The sequence below is a fragment of the Apodemus sylvaticus genome, chromosome 22, assembly GCF_947179515.1.
Source record: "Apodemus sylvaticus chromosome 22, mApoSyl1.1, whole genome shotgun sequence".
Taxonomy (NCBI): domain Eukaryota; kingdom Metazoa; phylum Chordata; class Mammalia; order Rodentia; family Muridae; genus Apodemus; species Apodemus sylvaticus.
Window position 1 is genome coordinate 38,054,809 of NC_067493.1, and position 23,256 is coordinate 38,078,064.

General features: G+C 47.4%; 1 protein-coding gene across 1 annotated transcript in view; it reads left to right on the forward strand.

Moving 5' to 3' along the window:
* Positions 1 to 2,773: 2,773 nt before the first annotated feature.
* The window catches only part of Galnt17 (polypeptide N-acetylgalactosaminyltransferase 17), a 437,313-nt gene continuing 416,830 nt past the window's right edge, over positions 2,774 to 23,256 (forward strand). Inside the window, exon 1 of the mRNA XM_052168530.1 lies at positions 2,774 to 4,347. Coding sequence (XP_052024490.1) covers positions 4,110 to 4,347 — 238 coding nt within the window. The 5' untranslated portion in view covers positions 2,774 to 4,109. The remainder of the gene's footprint in view (positions 4,348 to 23,256) is intronic.

The window sequence follows — 23,256 nt, forward strand, 5'->3', positions numbered from 1 at the left end:
AATTGTTTTGTATTTTGGAAGTAGTGGTGGGAGGGGAGGGTGACCCACAAATATGGGATTGAGTAAGGATATCACATCTTCCAGTTCTTCTACCAGCTACCCTCTACTGTGGTTCTAATGCTGCCTGGTTTGGGTCTTCAGTGAACAGCTGTGGAGATCTGGCCTCAACCAGTCCCTGATCCTCTGAATGCCACAGAACAGGGGATGTCCTCCTACTCAACTTCCTTCTGATCTCATAGCTATTTAAAAGTGCTTCTTCTATGCTTTTTGAGACGGCTTTTTATTAAGCCATATTTTTGTACTTAGTTCGCTGTAGATTATAAAAATCCAATCCCCTAAGGATCTTGTTGAGCAGGCTCCAAAGAAATAAAAATAAAAATAAAAGAGCAGGCCAATGAGATGGCTCAAGAACTGCTTGAGTTCAATCCCTGAAACCCACATAGTGGATGGAGAGAAAATTGTCCTCTGACCTCCACACACAGCCTGTTGAACCAACACACACACCTAATACAACACACATATACACATATACAACTAAGTTTTGTGTTTGCCTTTAAAGGAAAGACAATGGGACTAGAGAGATATCTTACTGTTCCATCATGAGAATTTTTAGTGAGAATTTTGGTTTCTTTAAAAACACAAGACCTATCAGAATGTCTTCGCTTTGATCTCAGGTGTGGGAGATGAGGCTGCTTCTGACAATGGTCCACAGCAGTTGACTGTGACTTGTCGCGTGCGCTAGCAGGGGCATGGTTTTGACAGCTGCAGATCAGTTCGGTGAGTGTATGATGTTTGGAATTCTGGGGACTTTTCAGGGGATATATACATGCTAGAGCCCCGACGGAAGGAGGGGGGGTGTTTGGAAGGTGTTGGTTATGTTTTTGTGGCAGTTTGTCAAGTAGTCATGTGCAAAGAGATGAAAAGAAGAAATTAGATATCCTGACAGCAAAGGCCAAACTTGCCCCCAACAAACTTGATGCCTCTAGTCAGCAGGAAGTACTCTAAGGGTATTAGTGCCACCCCCCTCCCCTCTATCCTTTTTTCTCTCCTACCTCGTGTTGGGGGTCTGGAAGGATGGAAGAAAGAAGAACCCGGAAGTCCTCATTGATGATTCAAAAAGACCTGTAACTTTAGTCTAAGGAATCAAATGCCCTCTTCTGGTCTCCAAGGCTAGCTTTCTCTCTCTCTCTCTCTCTCTCTCTCTCTCTCTCTCTCTCTCTCTCTCTCTGTCTCATACACACACACACACACACACACACACACACACACACAAACAATGCAATAAAAATATATTTTAAAAAAATGAAAAAAGATTGTTGTGATTTTTTTTTAATATTCCTCTCCCTCCCTCCCTTTATTTGAGGGATTAAACCCAGGACCTTACATATGTTCAGTAAGCAGCGAGCTATATATCTCTGTACATTTTTCCCCTTTATTATTATTTTTTTTAATCTTAAGGTAGGGCCTTGCCAAATTGCCTAGACTGGCCTTAAATGAACAGATCCTCCTGGGTCACTCAGATTTCTGAGTAGCGGACATGACACCCGTACCACCAAACCTGGCTCTCCATGTATTTTTTTTTTTTAAACTCGAAAAACTGTAAAGGTGATTGCTGTTGATTGAAACAACAAGGACAACAGAGGAAAACATACTCCCCCTCCCCCAATATCCCCAAACAACAATACCTTTATTGAAATGAGACCAAAGCTTGGTGGCTAGGACTGCAATAACCTAGCCTAGTATTTGGAAGGTGGAATCCAGAGGATCAGGAATCAAGAGTTAGGGGCTAGCTTAGGCTAACTGGGACTGAATTATCAAAGGAACACTAAAATCTCCAGCGAAGTCCAAAGTAGCAAAAACAAACAAAAACAAGAACTTCATTCCCCTTTAAAAGAAAACTGGAACTTACTTTGTAGACAAGGATGATCTTGAGTTTCTGATCTTCCTGCCTCTACCTTTCAAGTGCTGGGATTATGGGCTTGCCACCAGGGAGTCGTGAAGAGCTGGAGTGGGGTGGGGGAGGGGAGAGGGGGTGGTGAAGGGGTGAGGGATATCTAGTTGAGGTCTAGGCAAGTCAACTTCAGCTCAATAACCTAACTACACACCAACTTCAAACCCCAAAACCCAAACATGTCCCCGAACCTCCCCCTTCGGTCCCCACCAAAGCCCCCCAAAAACTAACCAATGATCAACAGTAACACACTTTATCAGGGTGGGAGAAATGAAGTGGAAACCCCTGAATTCACTAAGCTGATTCTTATCTGTTGGCAGTCTGGCTTCTTTCTCTGGCCCAAGCAATTAAAAAATCAGAGGGCGGGTTTGGATTCCAGTCTTTGGAACTCCTGGGTCTCAGGAAAAGAAGTAGGTTGTGGGGACACAATAGGATCATAAATCCGCGTGCTTGGCACCAATACGATGTTTACAGTGTGGGGATGAGCACAGAAGCATCAACTAAGATGGTCAGAACTCTCCCAGGGCCCTAGCAAGGAGGACACAAGGCCTTGCTCCGAAAGTAGCGGAATCCGAGTCTCCAGGCCAGATTTTCCCTCTAGCCATTCCGGGCCAAGCTAAGCAGAGCCGCTAAGCCAAGAGAAAGGGACGTCTTCCTCGTCTGCCGGGATGGAACAAGCCCGCCTGCTTAGAGAGCGCTGAGAACCCCAAGGGTCCCTCACAGCCCTTAGCAGCCAACATGACTTGACTGCTCTCGGGTCCCGCGCGCTCCCAGCTCTCTCCAGACACCCACCCCCCTTTCCGGGGGTGCGCGCGCAAGAGTGGGCCAGCTTCCCCTAGCTGTGCGCTCCGCAGCCTGCGGGTGGCAGCGGCGTTGGCGACTGGCTCTCGGGGAAGAGGGTGACCAAGGGACCGCGAAGGAGGAGTCGGCGCCGCAGCCGCTCCCCTCGGGACCGCGCCCCGCCCTCCGTCGCCACCTGAGCATCCCCCTCTTGGCTCCCAGCTGCTCTGGTCTATCCCACCATTCCCTCTGGGGGACCGTGTGTACTCTTAGTGCTGCAACCGCGGTGTCATTGCATCCGGTGATCGGGACACTCGGATCTTGGTTCCCTTGGGAGCTTGGGACGAGCTGCACGGGCCGTGGTGACAGGCAGCGGGGGCGCCAGTGCGCATCCCTCCCCCGCGACATTTAGAAAGGCGTGTAGACAACTGGTGTGACTTTGGAGGTCCGACTCCTCCTTCCGGCCAGCCTTGCAACGCGCCACCTCCCGAGACAAGCCAGTGAGTCCGGCAGGCCCCGGAGGCTCGTGTAGGGACTTGGAACGTGTCCGGGAGCCCGTGGCGCTGTGCGCACTGGTGAGTTTTGCGGGCGGGGTGGGGGCGGAGAGGACGACGCGCTGGGTCCCTGCTCCCACCCCTTTCCTGCTGTTTCCCCCCTCCCTCCACCCCCTCCACTTTGAGAGAGTCATTGAGATTTGAGTGTGACTGCGGAGCCCGGAGGATGCAGGCACCGGGCGCGGGGTTTTCCTCCTCCCGGAGTGATGGAGAGAGCCGGTGAGCTGAACAAAGACACCCGCCCTGAGAAGCGGGTCCTTTGCTGAAGAACGCTATTTTCGCCCCGCGACGGCGGCCGCCTGCGGGCGAGAGTGTTGGCCGCGCAACTCCAGGAGCGCAGGTGCTCGGCCCCTGCTCTGCGCCCGCCGGCGGAAAGAGCGCGCCACTCCCGCCACATCTTGGGAGCATCCCGACTACCACCAGATTGTTCCCGAAGGTCCACGTCTGCAGAGGAGGTCCAAAGTGTAAAGGCAACCTGTTTGCTGTTCAACAGGGAGAGACCCTGGGACCTTTACCTTTTGCTTACTCGTAGAAGGGATTGCGTGGTGTGGACGGAGCAGGCATTTCAGCTACACTTTTGGAAGCCAGAGGCTTCCATGTGAGAGTGATCACGCTTGGTTCCCAACAGCCGAGTCCTCCCAGTGGCCTCTGTCGCCGAAGTATCAGCGTTTTGTGGCCAGCAGCAGCTGGGACCCCCAGCCCTTTGCTTCCTCCTCGGGCCATTGTCCGGTGTGTGGGGTCTGCGCCGTCTCAGGCTGCCCTGCACCTCGCAGGTGAGGCTGGTAGAGGCGTGGGTCCAGGGAAAGGACCGGCCGTGTTGTTTGATGGCTTCACTGAGGAGAGTCAAAGTGTTGTTGGTGTTGAACTTGATCGCGGTGGCCGGCTTCGTGATCTTTTTGGCTAAGTGTCGGCCTATCGCGGTGCGCAGCGGAGACGCCTTCCACGAGATCCGGCCTCGCGCAGAGGTGGCCAACCTCAGCGCGCACAGCGCCAGCCCCATCCAGGATGCGGTCCTGAAGCGGTTGTCGCTGCTGGAGGACATCGTCTACCGGCAGCTTAATGGTAAGGACGTGCCCTGACGCCTGTCGGTCGTGGTGCATGTAGGGCACAGGGCGATCTCCCTGGCTCTCTGTATCCTAAGCTGACATCTGAACGAGCCTGACTCTCTTCCACCCCTGCTCTGTGCCTGGGACTATTGTAGAAACCTCCACCTGATTCTTTTTCATGATGTACTGCAGCTGGAAGTTTGGTCTTCCGCTAGAAACCTGTCACTACAGATCACTCTTGGTCTCTGCCTGTGACTCCAGCTTAGCACGGACTGCAGACTGGGAACCTCTAGAAAGGAAATAGCTGTCAGTTCATGGGGTTTGTAGGGGGAACTGGTAGGGAAGTGGGTGTCATGGCTTGCAAAGTGAGGGCTCGAATAAATACATTATTCCTTTAGGTTTGTTGCATCACTAAGAATGCAGACTCCTTCCTCTGCACTGCCTGGGTGCAAGGTGGTCTATTAAAAACCAGCCTGCCTGAAACCAAGTGGCAATTGGGGTTCAAGTTCTTAGTGGGTCTGGGAAGCAGGGGTTCGTTCACAAAGTTGAGCCAAAAAAGAGGGGGGGCATGACATCTAGGTTCGTAGCTTTTTCCAGAACTGTCTCATCTAAACTATTCTGAGTTGCCATAAAGGAGCAAGATGTGTGTGTGTGCGCGCGCGCGCTTGCGCGCGCGCCCGTTCTCACTGGTGGGTGTGATTTACTCTTCCGCCTGGTTCAAGGGACTGATGGTCCCTGGACACTTGCTGTCCTCACAGTGTCACGTAGTCTAACATAAAGAAGACATAGTGATTATGGAAGTCTGGCTCTCTCTCTTCCCAGTGTTCTGCATGTTACCATGGCCTGGAACTGTCAGCCGTCGTAATGACTGCTAATAAGTCAGCCGTTGCTGTGCGCTAGAGGGACATTACAAGAGCCACAGGTGCATGGTGGGACATAACCATTAGTCCTTGGAGGTTCTGGCCCCTCCCCCACAGGAGAGCAGAACAAACCAAACTCAGGGAAGTTAGCCACAGTGCCTGAGTCCTGACTGGTGTTAGTAAGTAGTAGTTTAGACTCTGGTTGACCACAGAGTCCATATTCTTGGCTATAAGGTATAAATTCCTTTTGATGTGTCTGTGTGCAGGGGTGTGTGTGTGCGTGCACGTGCGTGTATGGAGACTGGGGTCAACCTTGAATGTCATTCCTCAGGTACATTTTCCTTGGAATTTTTGAGACAGGGTCTCTTTCTGATCTGGCACTCACTCAAAGAATAAGTGAGGCGGGCTGACCAGCAAACCCCGGAATCCAGCTCTGGGAGTCCAAACACATGCCACTGTGCTCAGCTTTTTATATGAGTTTTAGGGATCAAACTCAGAGGTCCTCAGGCTTGCCTGGCAAGAATTTTACCAACGAAACCATCTTCCTCTCCCCAAGACACAAATTTCTATCTACCTAATTTTAGCTTAAAATTGTGTATGTATGTGTTATACTGTACTGTGTATTGTATTGTATTTGGGGAAGATGCACACAGACCACAGACCACATACAGAGACCAGAGGACAACTTATTATAGTCAGCTCTCTCCTACCATGAAACCCTGAAGATAGATCTTGCCTCCTTAGACGTCACTGTCTTTACCCACCAGGCTACCCCACTAGCCATATACTCTAATTTTAAAAGTATGTACAATCTTTTTTTTTTTTTTGATAAATGAACTGCATGGATCTGTAGGTCCAACGATAACCTGTATAAACTTGACCAGCCTCGTGTCAGGTGGCTAAGGACTGGGGAAGACAGCTTTTTTCTTGCCCTTTGATGATTCCTCCTGGGTAATTCTAGGACAGGGATGCGACCAGCCTCCTGCATTCATGAAAAGATATCCTAGTCACCTTAGCATCATATGGTAAGTATCCAGTGGGCTTTGATGCACTGTTTAGCATTCGCGATTTTACCTCTTACCATTAATGAGGCCAGACCATCAGGGCAGTCCACCAAGGCCATGTTGAAACTCTTCTCCCAAACCCCTCAAAGGAAAATGGAGCAAACACCACTAAACCCGCCAGTTCACTTCTGAAGCAGTTAAAAGTATATGGGCTCAGCACTCTGGAGGTGTAGCAGGGGAATCAGACATGTAAGGCCAGCCTGACTCAGCCAGATTAGGGAGGCGGGAGTTGTTTTTCCAATTGATACCTGCAGAAACATATTCGTAAGATACACACCCTCCCAAATAGTCAGAACTTGCTCACTCTCAAGAGACATGCAGGGACACAGCTCATTGAAGCAGTGGTTTCCATTAGGGACATGAAATATGCTGTGGCCACATCTCTTAATGGGAATCATAATTCTATGTAGTACTATTTGTTATTTATTTACTGTGGTGTGGATGCATATGTGTACACATACATGTGGAAGCTGGGGGGGGGTGGTCAGTGTCTGGTGTCTTTCTCAATCATTTCTACACCCTCCACCCCTTCTTTTGAAACATAGTCTCTCACTCAGCCTGGAGTCTGCCATTTTGGCTAGACTGGTTGACCAACAAGGTCCAGTGATCATCTTTACTCAGCACTAGGATCACAGGCAAAGACTAGCAAATCCTTTACAAAATGAGCCATTTCCCCAGATCACTGTGTAGTGGGTTTTTTTTTCTTTTTTTCTTTTTTTTTTTTTTTTTTTTTTTGGTGCAGCAGATGGGCATGACTCCCTTAGTGTTTTCAGTAACCCTGCAAGCCACTTGTCCCTTTGAGACTGGCTGGCAGTTACCCAGTGACTTCCAGGGCTTTAAAATGACTCTGGACCTTGTTACTTTAGGGCGGAGGCTCTTGGCTCCTGTACCCACTCACCTGCCTGGACATTACTGTCAAAATGACTTACAGCACTTATACAGATGCAGAATTCATGGCTCCACATCCTAGGGGTTCTTTTTCAATAGGCAGAGAGTAGGGTCTGAGACTTTGCCTCTGATGAACTCCTCACTCTCCATCTGAGACTCCTCTGCCTATGCCAGACCAAGTAAGGACAGAAAACACACTCAAATGACAAAGCCAGCAGACTGGGTAGGACTTGCTCCCAAGGGGCGCTGGGTCTTGGGTTCTTTCTCTTAGCTTTTGGCTTTGTAGAGAACATCCACGCCGGGGAACTGTGGATGTAGTTCAGTTGGTTGAGCCCTTGTCGAGTTTCATCCCTAGCACCACATAAATCAGGAGTGCTGGCACAAACTTCTAAGCTCAGCCCTAGAGAAAAGACTGGAAGATTATTTCGAAGTCTTAATCTTCCGTTCTCCTCCCTAGGGAGCTCAAGGCCAGCCTGGGCTACCTGAGACCCTGCCTCAAAATGAAAGAAGGATGGGAGGGAGAGAAGGAAGGTAGCAAAAGAATTGACTGGTTGAGTGGGGAGTTAGAAGAAGGCAGGCTCAACGTTGGCTTAGTGAAGCCTGGTTGAGAGCTTTCTTGGGCAAGTTATGACTTCCAACCGGGACTTTGCAGAATTTGTCTTTCTGAGCATTGAAGGTGATTTGTAGGAACATGCAATCTGGAGGGTAAGAGCAAGGGAAGAGTTGTGCTGTGGAGAAGACCCTCCTTGTCTCCATCCTGCCCTCAGGGGCACTAGCCTTTGTCTGTCCTTGTTTTGGGTACTGCGTGTTCCATCTGTTATACCAGGCTGCCTGCTGTACCAGGAGGCTGGGGGAGGAAGGGCGGGCTCTTCCTGGCATATGGAGAGACGGGGCCAGGGCTTCATTTGTATCTGTGCTGCGCACCTGTCTCCACTTGTTGCCACTGACAACAAAGAGAGACCAGGAACTCAAGGGTCCTAGTGCTGAGCTGGAGCTAGGCATTGGGCATGTGGCATGAGTTCCTATCCAGCTCCTTAGTGTCATATGAAGATGGAATTTTCAATGTTGCACAGATCTTATCTAGGGACATAGTTCAGTGGCTTGCCTTGTATGTGCAAGGTCCCAAGTTTGATCTCTAGAGCAACAGAAGACATAGAAATAAACAAAAAGCTCTCTGGGTTGCTTAAACTCCTGTGGCTTCTTAGGTTCTAGCAAGAGAGACTCATCTTCCTCTAGCTGGGTTTTAGTTTGGTTGGTTGTTTTTGCTTGTTTTGAGGTTGGGTCTCATGTATCCTAGGCTAGCCCCAAACTCTCTAAATAGCCAAGGCTGACCTTGAACTCCTGATCCTCCTGCCTCTAACGTCTCCTGCGCTAGGATCCCAAGTCCACCCAGGCAGTTCTGGGAGGATCTCCATCTTTGGTCTCATGATTGGCTTTACCTCTGCCTACTTGCTGAGACACTCCACCCTGGCCTCAGGCTTCACAGCCTCTGCATTGTAAGTCTGTCTTTGAGAAGAGCTGGTTATACTGGAATTTACTGCATGATCCTCAATTCTGCCCATCCTTCCAAGCTCGGTTCTTGTGGGTGAGGGTTGTCGAATGTTAAATGGGCACCAGATCTGATGCTTTAAGTTGTTCAAGGCCTTAGTAACGTCACTTTGCAGTCTCAGCCTGGACTCTTACTCCTCAGTGGGTTTAACTTTGGCGTCCAGAAGCGACTCTAGGCTTTTTAAAGAGCTGGCACCGTATTTTAGACTTTTACATCCTACCTCTGTCTCTTACCATCTGTGCCTTGTGTATACGGTAGGCAGTTGAGGTTTATTGATAGCTGGCTGGGAGCTGGTTTTCAGGAGGGAAATGATAGCCATAGAGAAGATAACCTAGAGCTCGCAAGGGCTGGGATGGGGGTAGTGTGGAGAAGGGAGAGGGTGGGAAGAACTTAGCTGGAAAGATGGAGTGTGAGAAAACCATCTTCTCTTCATAATTCCTCCATTAACTCGCCTGTGCTTTCTGGCTTCCGCCATCTTGACTTTACAATCATGGCTACGCCACCTGGCCACTGCTTTCTTGCTTCTGACACGTGACCTTTACCATGTTGACCCTGCCATCTTCCTCAAACCATCTTTCCTCATCTGTCCTCTCCCCCATCTTACCCTCACCACCTTACCTTCGTCACCTTGCTTTCCCATTCTTCTCCCAACATGTTGACTCTTTCATCTTGCCTGTCCTGTCTTGAAGTTGCTCCACTCTTTTCCTTTCTGAATGATGGGAACCAGCTTCATCAGGGAGCTTGGAAGCCAGTCGGTACACCAGGTTGGGCACTAGCCAGTATCAGCATATTTGGGAGTATGATTTTATATTATGAGTATAATTTAATAGTCTCTCATGTAGCATAAAATAAACTCATAGATCATCTGGAAAAGGATCTTTAAAAAACCATACAAAAGAAAGCAAAAACTCTTTTAAAATCTGTTAAAAAACCAAACCAAACCAAACCAAAACACAGTTGCTTGATGATGGTTCTTCTAGACTCAGACACTGATTTCGTTGTCGGAAATCCCCAGGTCACAAGGATTTTTGGTTCTGTCACCTTCTAAGGAAGTTATTTATTTCTCTCATTTTAAAGATGAGAAAGGTGAGAAACAGGGATATTGTTAGATTTTGCTGGCATGATATGGCGAGGGAAGGGTTAGGAGCAGGGCTCTCTACTTCTCTTTCAGTGCCCTTGCAATGGGAGAGGGGAGAGCAGGAGGAGGGGGGTCTGTGTGAGCCTCTCCCCCACAAAGTGCCCAGCACAGTGAATTGGAAGTAGGAACAGTCAGGCTTGGGCCCTGTTCTCTGTCAACCCTGTTCCCTGTTAGCCCTGGGCAGCTGTGTCGTAAGAGGAAATGCAATTGATTTTGAGTTAGTTTCCAAATTTAGATTTCAGAGGGATATTGAATAGAAGCAAGGTTGCTTGGAGAAATTGAAAAATCTTGGCGGAAATAGAGAGAAGTCAAAATTACCTACCCTGTTCCTGCCTCTAAGCCACAGGAGTGGACGGAGCGGAAATCTAAAACTGGGTGCGTGCAGGGGGGGGGGGAACCCAAAAACAAAACAAAACCCTAAAACATTTCCAGATAACCCAAGGGCTATATGTCAAAAATCTTTAGACAGGGAAAGTGAGTTGGAACAGTGGGCACAAGGGAAAATCTGTTCTCTCTTGACTACAGGTTAGAGAGAGGAAGGACCGTGTGTTGGGGCAGGAAAGGCTGCCCTCAAGCTCCCTATGTAGTTGAGGGTGACCTGTAACTCCTCATCCTCCTGTCACCACACCTAAGGTGCTGGGATGATGGGTGTGAATCACGGTGAACAGTTTTGTCCTCCCACCCCAACCCCCAGGCCAGTCATTTGAAAGGCCATCTTTGGTGAATGTGAGAGCCAGCACTGCCTTGTTTCCTTTGCTTCTAGATAAATAAAGGCACCCTTGCTTAGATGTAAGTGCTTGCTGAGTGGTACCTAGATTTCCTTGGGGAGAGGGATAGAGGAAGAAAGACAAGATATATTTGTATTAAATCTAAACCCCTGCAGGGTTGAGGAGACAGATCAGTGGTAAGAGGGCTCACTATTCTTGTAAAGGACTGGGATTTGGTTCCCCCATATCCACATGGTGGCTCACAATCATCCCTAACTCTATTTCCAGGGGATCCTGCACCCTCTTCTGGCCTTCACAGGCACCAGGCATACATATATAGATGCAACAAACCAGGCTAACACTTAAAATAAAAGTAATAAATACATCTTTTTAAAAATGTCTGGAGAGATGGCTCAGTAGGTAATAGCACTGGCTGCTTCTGCAGGGAATCTGAGTTCTATTTTAACCATGCCAGGCAATACACAACGACTTGTAACTCCAGCTCTAGGGCAGTGGTTCTCAAACTTCTTAATGCTGCGACCCTTTAATACAGCTCCTCATGGTGTGGTGATCCCCCAACCATAACATTATTTTCGTTGCTACTTCGTAACTTTGATTTTGCTACTGTTACAAATCATTATGTAAATATTTGACTTGCAGGCTATCTGATAATTTGACCCCTTGTGAAAGGGTCGTTTGACCTCTCCTATCCCCAAAGGGGTTGCAACACACAGGTTGAGAACCACTGCTCTAGGGGAGATTAAAAAACTTCTTCTGAACTCTGTGGGCACCTGCACACACAGAATCATACACATATATAAAAATAAAAATGAATCTTTAAATGGACAAACAAACCAAAAAGCCACTGCAGAAGACACTAAAAGGAAGTCATCTCTGCAAGCCTTCTCCACGCTTGGTACAGGCAGCCAGCAGGGTCTGGAGACAAGGTTAACTGATGCATGAGAAGACTCGATCGATGGAGTCTGGGTTGCTGGAGCCACACCCATTCCCTTCAGTCCTGTCATCTGGTTGAAGCTGGATCCTGCTAGAGAAATGAGGAACCCCGTTCTTGGATAACACAACCATGCAGATAGGGTTCTTTGAGTAATGTGTGTATGTTGGATACCATGCCAGTGGGAAGCAGCTGCTTCCTGCCCAGCCCAGGGGTGGCAAGGGAAACAGCCGGCATCCTCCTCCTCATCATCATCATTGGAGGGATCCAACGACCTCTGACCTTTGCTTGCAAATTGGGAGCACCCTGATGGGGAAGGGAGACAGCTGGAGAATGTCAGGAAGAACAGGAGTGCAGGCAAGAGAGGCCTGCATCCTCGAGACAGCTGAGATCAGACAACCTGCGAGTCTTTGGGATATCTTCAGAAGAAAGGTTGTGAAGGAGTGTCAGACAGGGCCGGTTTCATTTCCAGATCTGTCAAGTTAGGAATGCTGTGATTTTTTAGGTCAGTGGCTTCAGTTTTTAGCTATAAAGTGGGGTCATGGTATGTCAGGACGAATTGAGAATAAAAACATGGGGAACAGGGGTGGGTAGTGCTAGGGTGGCGGCTTCTTTGATACCTTGCTTGCTGCTCAAGCGAAGAGGATCTTGAATTCAGATCTTCAGAAGCCACATTAAAAGAAAAACCTGGTCTCTACCTGCACATATGCACATACAGAAGCGTGGGTACCTGTCAACGGATTTATTGGTGCTACCTACATGTGTTTACGTTTGCACATGTGCGCACACACGTAGACACATGAATACCTATACCGGCGGCAGCTTTGGCAAGGTCAACTGGTTAAAAGGCATTTATGCTCTGACTCCCCGTAACATCTCCAAAGCCCATGGGTGTCTTGGACCATAGCAGTTGCTTAATAAATACTTCCCAAGCAAGCCAAAACCCAGCAAAGGTTGTTTGATAGCAAAGTGTGACCCTGGTTACATGATCCCAGGGAGATAGAAATGGGGGAGTGTCTTTTTTTGTTCGAATATTCTTGTTGTCACTTTTTAGACAGGGTCTTACGTAGTGCCAGAAGGCCTCACATTCATGATCTCCCCAATCCTGGGGTGACAGCTGGGTGCCATTGTCACTGGCTCTGCCATGTCCTATCCTTCGACACAGAGACATATTAGCTACAACAGTCACCTATGAGAGTTTTGCGTCACAAAAATATTGCAAAACTAAACCTCGAAATGTTTCAAGGAGGTCCCTGATTCTGTGTTTTGGCCTATGAGTCGCCCAAACCTGCCAGACTAATTTGTGATTCTCTGTCTTCTTCTTCGTGTATTTGCCGGAAGCTGTCCTTTATTTCATTTCCTTTTCCTCCTTATCTTCTTCCCCTTTCTCCTACTTACAGTGGCTTCCCAGGCCTAGGAGAAGAAATGGCAGCCTATTACAGCAGCCCAGCCCCTTAGCCAAGGTTTCATTTTCTGTAGTTTTAATTACTAAAGGCCATGGGCAATCAGCAGCACAAAACAATGTTTTCAGGGAGAGAAGAGGAGGGAGGGAGAAATGGATAAAGTTTGAGCTGCTCAAATAACTTTTGTTAGAGTCTGTTGTTATAATTGACTCTTTTATTAGTAGCTACCATTATCAAACTCTTCTTGGGCTCCAGTTACTAGTTAAGTTTAATTATAGGTACTGTGTGTGTGTGTGTGTATGTGTGTGTGTGTGTGTGTGTGTGTGTGTGTGTGTGTGTGTGTGATCTCCCTGGGTTCGTGTAATCAGGGTCACACTTTGCTATCAAACAACCTTTGCTGGGTTTTGGCTTGCTTGGGAAGTATTTATTAAGCAACTGCTATGGTCCAAGACACCCATGGGCTTTGGAGATGTTACGGGGAGTCAGGGCATAGATGCCTTTTAACCAGTTGACCTTGCCACAGCTGCCACCGGTATATGTATTCGTGTGTGTGTGTGTGTGTGTGTGTGTGTGTGTGTGTGTGTGTGTGAGTGTGCTTGAAGGTGCGCATGTGGAGGTCAGAGGAACACCTCAGGAGTTGTGTCACTTTCTACCTTGTTTGAGACAAGGTCTCATGTCCCATATGCCAGGCTAGCTGACCTGACAGCTAGCTACCAGGACTTCTCCTGGCTCCACCTTCTCTTTTGCAGTAGAAGCACTGAAATCACAGATATTCTACAGTGTCTGGTTTTATGTGGGCTCTTGGGATCCGAACTCGGGTCCTCAGACAGTCATGGCAAGTGCTTCACCTACTGACCAGTCCAGGTGTTTTGCTTTGTAACAGGCTGTACAGTATTGTGGATATTAGCTTTATATTACTGTAAGAAATACCAGATAATAAATCAACTTATGAAGAGGAAAGTCTCATCTGAGCTGGTATGATCGGGCAGTTCCTGGAAGATTTTTTGGTGTCCTGCAGTATGTTAAATCTCCCTTTAAAGGATGCAGGCCACTCACAGTGATGACTGAGCATGACCTTGTCACCAAGTATAGACATGCCAGAAATAGAAGAGTAGACAATGCTTACCTAGACTTTGCATGATACTTAAGAACATCTGTGCACATGCATGTTCATGTGTGCACAACTGTACATGTGTTAACCTTTAATTTTAGACAATCAATGCCTTTCACTTGTCTAGGGCTTGCTCATTAATTTAGACTAGCTGACCAGTGACCTCCCCAACTCCCACTCAGTGCTGGGATTACACACATGCATGGCCACACCTAGATTTTTATGTTCGTTTTATAGAACTCAGGTCTTCATACTTGCAAGGCAAGTACTGTCTTCTCAGCTCCTGCCTGTGATTTTTTAACCAATTCCTTACAGAATGCTACACCAAGAACGGATGTGAGAACTTGGCTGGAGAGATGGTTCAGCCATTAAGAATACTTGCTACTTAATCATGAGGACAAGAATTCAGATTCCACCACCTCACTGGGGGACTCACAAACACCTGTAACTCCAGCTCCAAGGGATTGGATGCCTTCTTCTGACCAACAGGAGTCTTCTTCACACATATGTTATATTACTTATATTACTTTATCCAGATATAAATCTACTTATGAAGAGGAAAGTCTCATCTGGGCTGGTATGATCAGGCAGATCTTCACACATATGGGCATGTATGTTCCAACCCCCACAAGCATTTGCACATGTGCACATGTGCACATGTACAAGGTCATGTGTATGCATGGGTGTAGAGGCCAGGGATTGATTTTAAATGCCTTCCTCAATTGCTTTTTACCTTGAAAGATATGGTGTATTTGTATGTGTGTATGCATGCCACAGAGAATCTGTGGGTGTCAAAGGATAACTTTGGGGAGTGGGCTTTCGTCTTGTACCTTATTGAGACAGGGTCTCATTATTTGCTAGCTAGCCTGTGCGCTTCTGGGCACTTCTGTTTTCACCTTGCATCTTGCTAGAGAAGCCATGTCCCTGACCTTCTGTTTTAGTTTTTGGTGACAGGGTCTCTCACTGAACCCAGAGCTCAGCTAGGCTGGCTGTCCAGTGAGCCTTAGGAAGTCTCTTGTCTCCACTGTATTCCAGTTCTGGGATTACAGATGTGGACCACGTCTGCCTTTTTGCACGGGTTCTGCAGATCATTATTGTGAAGCAAGCTCCTTAAGGACTGACCTGTTTCCCCAGCCTACATGCTTTAATTCTTATACTCAATGGGAACCAAGACTCAGGTCCTCTGCAAGAGCGGCAAAGGCTCTTACCTGCCAAGTCATCTCTCCAGCCCCTTCTCTCGACATTTAAAAGGATAAAAGAAGATAATGGGGACGTCCATTACCTTTGCTACCTCCTTTCTTCCTCTTCTCTCCCTCCTTCCCCCCTTTCCTCTTGCATTCTCCTCTCAGCACTTAGAATAAATGCAAGATCGCCCGTGGATGTGGTAAGACCTTCCTATCCCACAGCAATCACTTCCATACGTCTTTGTATTCTGGTGACATGTGGAGGACAATCATCTTTGCCACTGATAGATAACAACCTGTCACTCCTAACTGCTGAGCCCCAGCCTCGCCATGCACGAGGAGCAATGCTGTGTCATGAAGGTGGGTGGCCACATCCTTACACTGCTGTGGAGCATGCCTGTGGTGAGCATGGACCAGGGTTCCAGAAGAGCCTCTACCCTAGCCTCAGAGACCAGGCCAAATCATGTGGTTAACACTCACCTGAGGGTGTCCTGTGGGCTGTCCAGGGATGTTAGATCCTTTCTCTCCCTGAAGGCAGAATCAGGAGACTTGGGTTTTAGGTCTATTTTCTTTCTTCTTTATTCCCTTGTGTGTGTGGGGTGTGCATATATATGTATATAAGTACACATGTGTGTGCATTTTCCTGTCAGAGGTCATCTTTGACTCTTGCACACACACACACACACACACACACACACATAATTATTCATTCATCTGGTCAGCTTTTAGCCCTTGAACAGTAGTGAACCGTTGCCATGGTCTGACTATTGAAGAGCTCATTCATGATCCTCCTGCCTCAGTCCCTCATGTGCTGGGACTAAAGAAGTACAGCCACCATAACTACCTCCACAATTTCTATTGAAATGTGCTCCAGTTTCATCCTATTGCTGTGACAAACACCTTGTCCCAAAAAACAACTCAGGGAAAAACAAGGCTTATTTTGGCTTACATTGGGGGAGGGGGAAGAGAGCTTGGGGGGAGGGGGAGGGGGGATGGGGGGGTCATGGCGTAGAAAGCACGGCAGCAGGAGCCTGACACCAGCCAGGGAGTCAGGATCTAGAGAGACTACACTACATCCATACACAGAGATGAGAGGTGGGGGAGGGAGAGAAGTGGGGGCCAGGCTGTAAAACCTCAAAGCCAACTCTCTTGGTGACATCTACCAGCAAGGCTCCACTTCCTAAAGATTCCATAACCTCCCCAAACAGCACCACCTACTGGACATCAAGTGTTCAAAAACATGAACCTATAGGGAACCTTCTCTCCCCTCCCCTCCCCTCCCATCCCCTCCCCTCTTCTTTCTTTTCTATTCTTTCTTTTCTTTGAGACAGAGTTTCTCTGTGTAGCTCTGGCTGTCCCAAAACTCATTCCATAGACCAGGCTGGCCTCAAACTCTCAGAGATCTGTCTACCTCTGCCTCCCGAGGACCGAGATCAAAAGTGTGCACATCACCACCCGGCTTCAAGGAAAATTTCTCATAATAACCACCACATCTAGTGCACTGCCTACACCAAACCTACCTCTCTCATTTTACTGGTTCATACGCAAGGAGGCTGGACCTCAAGAGATTTGAGTAAGTTGTCTAGAGACACCCACCAGTAGCGCCATTCTGAGTCACCCACCGCACAGGTGGCACTTCCTGAGCCCAAGGTGTGAAAGAACTATTTGTCAGCCGGCATCTGGTCCTGAGGCGAGATGGTGAGCCTCCTTCAACAGCCGATGACTGGAACTGTTGTAGTCACTCAGGCTTAGCAGTCACCCGTGTGTAGAGTTGTAAAGCCGTTAATTTTAGGGCTCTAAATTATGCTGTGTGAGCTTTAAATCCAGCCCATAATTAGAATAAAATGTGAGAAAAGTGAAATTGATATTAAGTTAATTAAAAGGCTTTGCTTATATCGCAAGGAAATTAGCACAACAGGCTGGGAATGCTGACATGTGCTCGTTGCTAATTTCTTCTGTTTAGACAGTGCCCAGCAGGCCTCGGGCAAGCTTTGTTCCCTGACTTCTGCCCTGAGTCTTCCGTGCACTCGCAGAGCCATATTGTTGTACATAGACATCCATCCTGTGGAAGCATCAAAGTCGATCGAGTCTCCCTTCTGTTGGGATTGCCAGGTTCCATTCTGTACCTGTAGTCCTGGGATCACTATGAGATCTCCCTTATCCGCCTTATTGGGACCATCACAGACAACCCCATGTGCTGTCTACTGTGTTTACTTGAGGCATGGTCTCTCACTGACCCTGAGCTAGGAAGTTGGCTAGTTCTGACTATCTCTGCTTTGTCATCACTAAGAGTACAACTGTGTGTTAAATCTGGGCTCCGAGCACTGAACTCAGACGGTCGTGTGTCAGGTGGGTGCCTGATCATGGCTCACGCTGTTATACACATGTAAAGGTCAGAGGTCAACTCTCAGGGGTCAGTCAGATCTTTTCCAACAAAAGACTCAGGGGGTCAAATTCAGGTCACCAGGTTTGATGGGGAGTGCCTTTACCTCCTGAGCTCTCTTCTGGCCCTGATTTTTTTTTTTTAATGTGAATGTGTGACTGGTGTGCTGTAGGGTTAACGGGGTCTTCTATCTGCTCTGCCACAGGGCTCGGCCACTTGGGGAGGGCATAGGAAGTTGACCACCCTTACTCTGTGCCCTCACTGGGTGAGTGTCTGGCTGTGGGGAAGCCATGGGACACTGCTCCTGGGGTATGGAAGCAGTGCAGTCTGTGGTCCGGGGGACAACTGGAGCTGGCTCTGGGGTCCCTGGACCTGCAAGGAGGCTGGGGCCATCTGCTTCTCAGGCTCTAAGGCACCCAGGCACTCCTAGTAGCCCTGGAAGAGCTGAGAGAGGTGGGCAGGGGTGGGGGGGGAGAGTTCTGGCTATGGGGATAGCCTTTGGCTTGTAGGCATCCGCCAGGTTTGAGCTGTGGCTGGGTTGGGAGTGCAAAGAGGCCTTTTCTGGGAGATTAGATGGTGGTTTTTTTTAGGGGATGTCTTCTTCCTTGCTCCCCATGGTGAATTCCCCTGAAAAGAGGCTGTCCATGGTTTAAAGCATTTATTGTCATGGTGGAAAATGGATGAGTAAAACTGTACCTCCTTTCTCAGGGTGGGCCTGAGGTTAAATACCTTTTGCAGGGAGGAGTGTCTGGGAAGGGAGGAGTGTCTGGGAAGAGGAGTTTATTGGCTAAGTCCTCCAGGCCTTTAGGTACCTCATTAAAATGGAGATTTGTCTTGAGTCTACAGGACCACAGGTGATATTCTCTACCTGTGGAGGGTTTGGGGCTTTGCCCTTATGTGACTGATGGCCACAAATCTATGGAGGGCTGTGGCCTCATGCCAGGAGCCTAGTTCCCTGGGAGTGGGGCAAAATGCCTTCTGTCCCTTTAGGGTCACTGGGGTTTCTAGCCTTAGCACAACCAGGAACCAGGCTGCCTTTCATGGTCCGACAGTGTGTGTGTGTGTACACGCCTGCACGCGTTTCTGTCTGTGTCGGGGGAGAGGGGGTGCAGTGAGGTCTGTTTATTACACACGGAGACCAGACGACAACTTTAGCTGTTGTCTGCTATTTTGCTTATTTGAGGCAGTGTCACATGAGACAGGCAGAGCTAGCTGGCTGGTGAGCCCCAGGGTTCTGATCATCTCTGCCTCCTCATGGCTGAGAGTCCAAGTGTATGCCGCTGTATCTAGGTTGGTCTTATAAAATCTGGATGCTGTAACTCAGGTCCTTATCCTTGTGGGCAAACTCATTACTCAGTGAGTTTCCTCCACGGTCCCCAGTATCTGTTCTCAGTGTAATCAGCAAATACTAACTGAACCTAAACAATAAGTAGGGTGATAGAAAGTGGCTGAAGTGAAAGCGACCAACTTTTTAAGTGATTATTCTTATCTTCTTCTTCTTCTTCTTCTTCTTCTTCTTCTTCTTCTTCTTCTTCTTCTTCTTCATCTATTTAAATCATGTGTGTCTATGTGTGGTTTTGTGCATGTGAGTGTAGGTACAGAGACCAGAAGAGAGTTTTGGGTTCACTGGACCAGTTACAGTTGGTTATGAGCTGACTAACATGAGAACTGAAGTTCTGGTTTTTTACAAGAGCCATAGTGCTTTTAACCATTAAGCTATCTCTCCAGCTCCGAAAGTCACCTGCTTCCAAGCCAGCATCTGTATTTGATTGGCTGTTGGCTTTAAGAACACAGGTTGCTTCTCGGTGTTGCAGCATCCTGGTTACAGAGAGTTGGAATGATGACAGTCACTCCTACTGTTGTTCCTTGCGGAGCCGACGCAGTAAGTAATAAAATATACAGTGGCTGTTTGCGGTTTTAATGGCTAATAATATACGCATTGTCTTTATTATGCCTGATAGAAACAGGTGCTAAGACGAGGCAAGCTGGAAAGGTTAGTTTAAGATTTAGCAATTTTTTAAAAAAAAAATCCTGGCCTCTGCTTGACTCCGTGTTCTAAATCATGCAAACATTTACATTTTTGCCAAAGTCGCCCAATTGCCTTTTGAACAATTACTGAAATGCATTCAGAGATAAAAATGGAGTTCAGGGAAGAATATTTAAGAGCACTTTAATGAGGTTAAAAACTTTCCTCATTTGCCAAGTTTCTCTAAGATCCTTGTTCCCCTTGCCTCTCATCTTCCTGCAGTTGAACTGTTTCCAGGAGTTTTTTGAATAAAGGGGTGAGCCCTGAATTCACTCTGTAGCCCAGGCTGGCCTTGAACTTACTCAAGGCTAGCTTTAAATGTCAATGTTGTAGGATTTCTACTGCTGCAATAGGACACCATAACCAAAAGTAGCTTGGGGAGGAACGGGTTTATTTCTCTTTCACTTCTAGATACCAGTGCATCACTGAGGGAAGTCAGGCAGGAACTCAAGCAGGGCAGGGACCTGGAAGAAAGAATGGAAGCCAGGTACTGAAGACCATGAGGAAGGTGTTTATTAGCATGTTCAGTCTGCTTTCATGTATACCAGGATCATCTGCCAAGGTGTGGCCCCACCCACAGTGGAATGGGCCTTCCCACATCAATCACTAATTAAGAAAATGCACCACAAGTTTCCCCATAGTTGATCTGGCCGGGGGCATATTATCCGTTGAGGTTCCCTGTTTGCAAATGACTATTGCTCCTGCCAAGCTGATATAAAACTTGCCACCACAGTCAACTCCATTCCTGGAAGAGAGTCTCAATGAGGGATTATCTACACCGGATTGATTTATCCATGTGTCGGTGGGGGACTTGTTTTCATTAAGTCCATTGATAGAGGAAGACACATTCTACTGTGGGCAGCACCATCCCCTATGCAGGGGTCCTAAACTGCATCAGAGTTGCTTGCTCTCTGATTGTATATGTGTGATGTGATTAGCTACGTTAGGCCCCTGGCACCTTGCCTTCTCTGCAGTGATGAATTGTAACCTGGAACTGTGGGTTGAAACAAACCTCCCTTCTCCCCCCACCCCCAGTTTTTCTTTTTCTTTTCTTTTCTTTCTTTCTTTTTTTTTTTTTTTTTTTTTTTTTTTTTTGGTCAGTATACTCAGGTTGGCCTTGGACTTAGAATCCTCTCCTATCAGACTCCCACATGCTGGGAGGCACTGCGCATGTCTGACTAAACTGCGCATGTCTGACTAAGCTGCGCATGTCTGACTTAGCTGCGCATGTCTGACTTGTTTAATTTCTCTGTCCTCATCTTTCTCATTCAAATCTTAGCATTTCCTCCCCACCCCCTCCCTGAAGTCATGGGAGATGTCAATCTGTTTGTCTTTTGTTGTTCTTTCCCCACCCCCACCCCAGAAAGGTGGTGTCACATTTTCTAAAAGTGAAAGTTAACTTTTGGAAGTGTTTCTCTTGATAGCCTGATCTAGAGAATTCTATAGCGCTGAATTCCAGACAGGGGTCGGAGAAGCGACCTGAACACGGTCTGCTCCCACTATAATCACCTGATGTCCAGGACATGGGACTATGAAGGGATCCTGAAGTTACATGTAATGGGTAGGAATCAGTTTTGTGTTGCTGTCGACACAGTACTTAAGGCAGCCAACTTAAAAGGAGAAAAGGTTAATTTCAGTCATGGGTCTTTGGCCCATTGTTTAGGGGCCTGTAGCAAGCTGGAACATCATAGTGCAAATCTGTGGATGAGAAAGATGCTCACAGATGCAGGAAGTGAAAAGGCGGGGGATGGTCTAGGAGTCCACTATCTCCTTGAAGGGCGCTCCCAGTGATTCCACTTTCACCCAGTATGCCCTGTGTCTTGATGGCTCCACCCCTTCCTAACAGTGCTGTAATCTGTGTATCAAGCCCCCAACACGTGGGTATTCGGGAAACATTTTCAATGGAAAGTGCATAAGAATCTCAGACTTCCTTTTGGGTACCTGACAAGACCAAGCTGAAGCTTTGGGTGACTCGTGGTGGTGATAGTTAATCTTCACAGACAGCTTGTCTAGCTTTAGAATCACCTGGGAGACCCGCCTCTTGGAATGTCTGCGAGAGCATTTCCAGGGAGGTTTAGCTGAGGAGGGGAGATTTATCATAAAAATGGGCGTTGCCATTCCCTAGGCTAGGATCCACGAATGAATAAATAGAAAGTGAGCTGAAGGTACCAGTGTTCATCTCTCTCTCTCTCTCTCTCTCTCTCTCTCTCTCTCTCTCTCTCTCTCTCTCTTCTCTGTCTCTCTGTCTCCTCTGTCTTCTCTGTCTCTCTCTGTCTCTGTCTCTCTCTCTTTCTCTGCTTCCTGATTGAGGATACAGATAGACAATATCCTCCAAAAGTGAGACACAATAAATCCTCCTCCCTTAAGTTGCCTTTGTCAGGTGTTTGATCACAGTGCTGACCAAAGTTAACATACACAGCATCAGCGAGCCTCTGTTTACCCATCCGGAGAGCAGCTGCTGTTCCTACAAATACAGTACAATCTCTGCCAAGTGAACTTTAGAGACTTATCTTTAAAGGTAGCTTTAGATAGAAGATCAAGGGATGACAACATTGGCGTTGTGGTGACGGTTACAGATACCAAGGAACAAAACTTAGTTCCTCTGCAGCTCAGTTTTGTCCCCTGTAAAATCTAGATAATGGAGAACTGTGTTCAAGTTCTGGAATTTTATGGATTGGAAAGATAAATTTGTGCTCAGTTGGTAAAGTGACTGTTAGGCACGAGGACCTGATTTTGGTCCCTGGAACTCAGGGGGAAAATGCCAGGTCTGACAGATAGCAGACCTAACTGGGGAAGTGGACACAGGAGGATCCTTGCGTCAATCTTGGTCAGCCTAAGCTAATGGGCAAGCTCCAAGCTAACAAGAGACCCTGCTTAAAAACGAAGCAACAAACAAAACAAAACAAAACAAACGAGATGGATGGTTCCTGAGGAATGCCACCTGAGGTTGACCTCTGACCTCTGCCCTCCACACAAATGTACTTGCAAACATGTGCATACCTAAATGGACACATACCCACATGTGTGTGTATATATTTACTAAATAAATACATATGAAACATTTAATGGTAAGTGAGTCCATTTTACTGTAAAGAATAGTTACAGTTATAACTGGTCATATCTGGATCCTTAAAATACTTCTCTTTATATGTATAGGGATGTGAGTATGTAAGTTGTGAGTATAGTGGCCGCAGAGGCCAGAAGAGGCCTGACCATCAGATCGACTGGAACTGGAGTGACAGGTGGTTGTGAGTCACCTGATGTGGATGCTGAGAGCCAAACTTAAGTTTGTTTTGTTTTTGTTGTTGTTGTTTGTTTTGTTTTTTACAAGATCCAAAAATGCTCTTAACCACTGAGTCATTTCTCTGCCTCCAGATCTGCATCTTTTGTAAGGAGATCTAAAGGAACAGATTTCCCCAATTATGATGTGTTTTAAAACATTATCTGCACATTCTTTGACATTCTTCGGATCAAAAGGTGGCATTTAATTTTCCTCTCGTGGCTTACATTCCAGTCTTAGTGTTCTGGTGAACACAACTCAGTGGAAAGAATGCCTCATGACTCAAGGCTGTGGTCATGGAGGATAATAGAATTTATGCCATGGAGGCTCTCTGGGAACAGAAGTTTAAAACCTGGAATCATCACCTCAAAACAACAGCA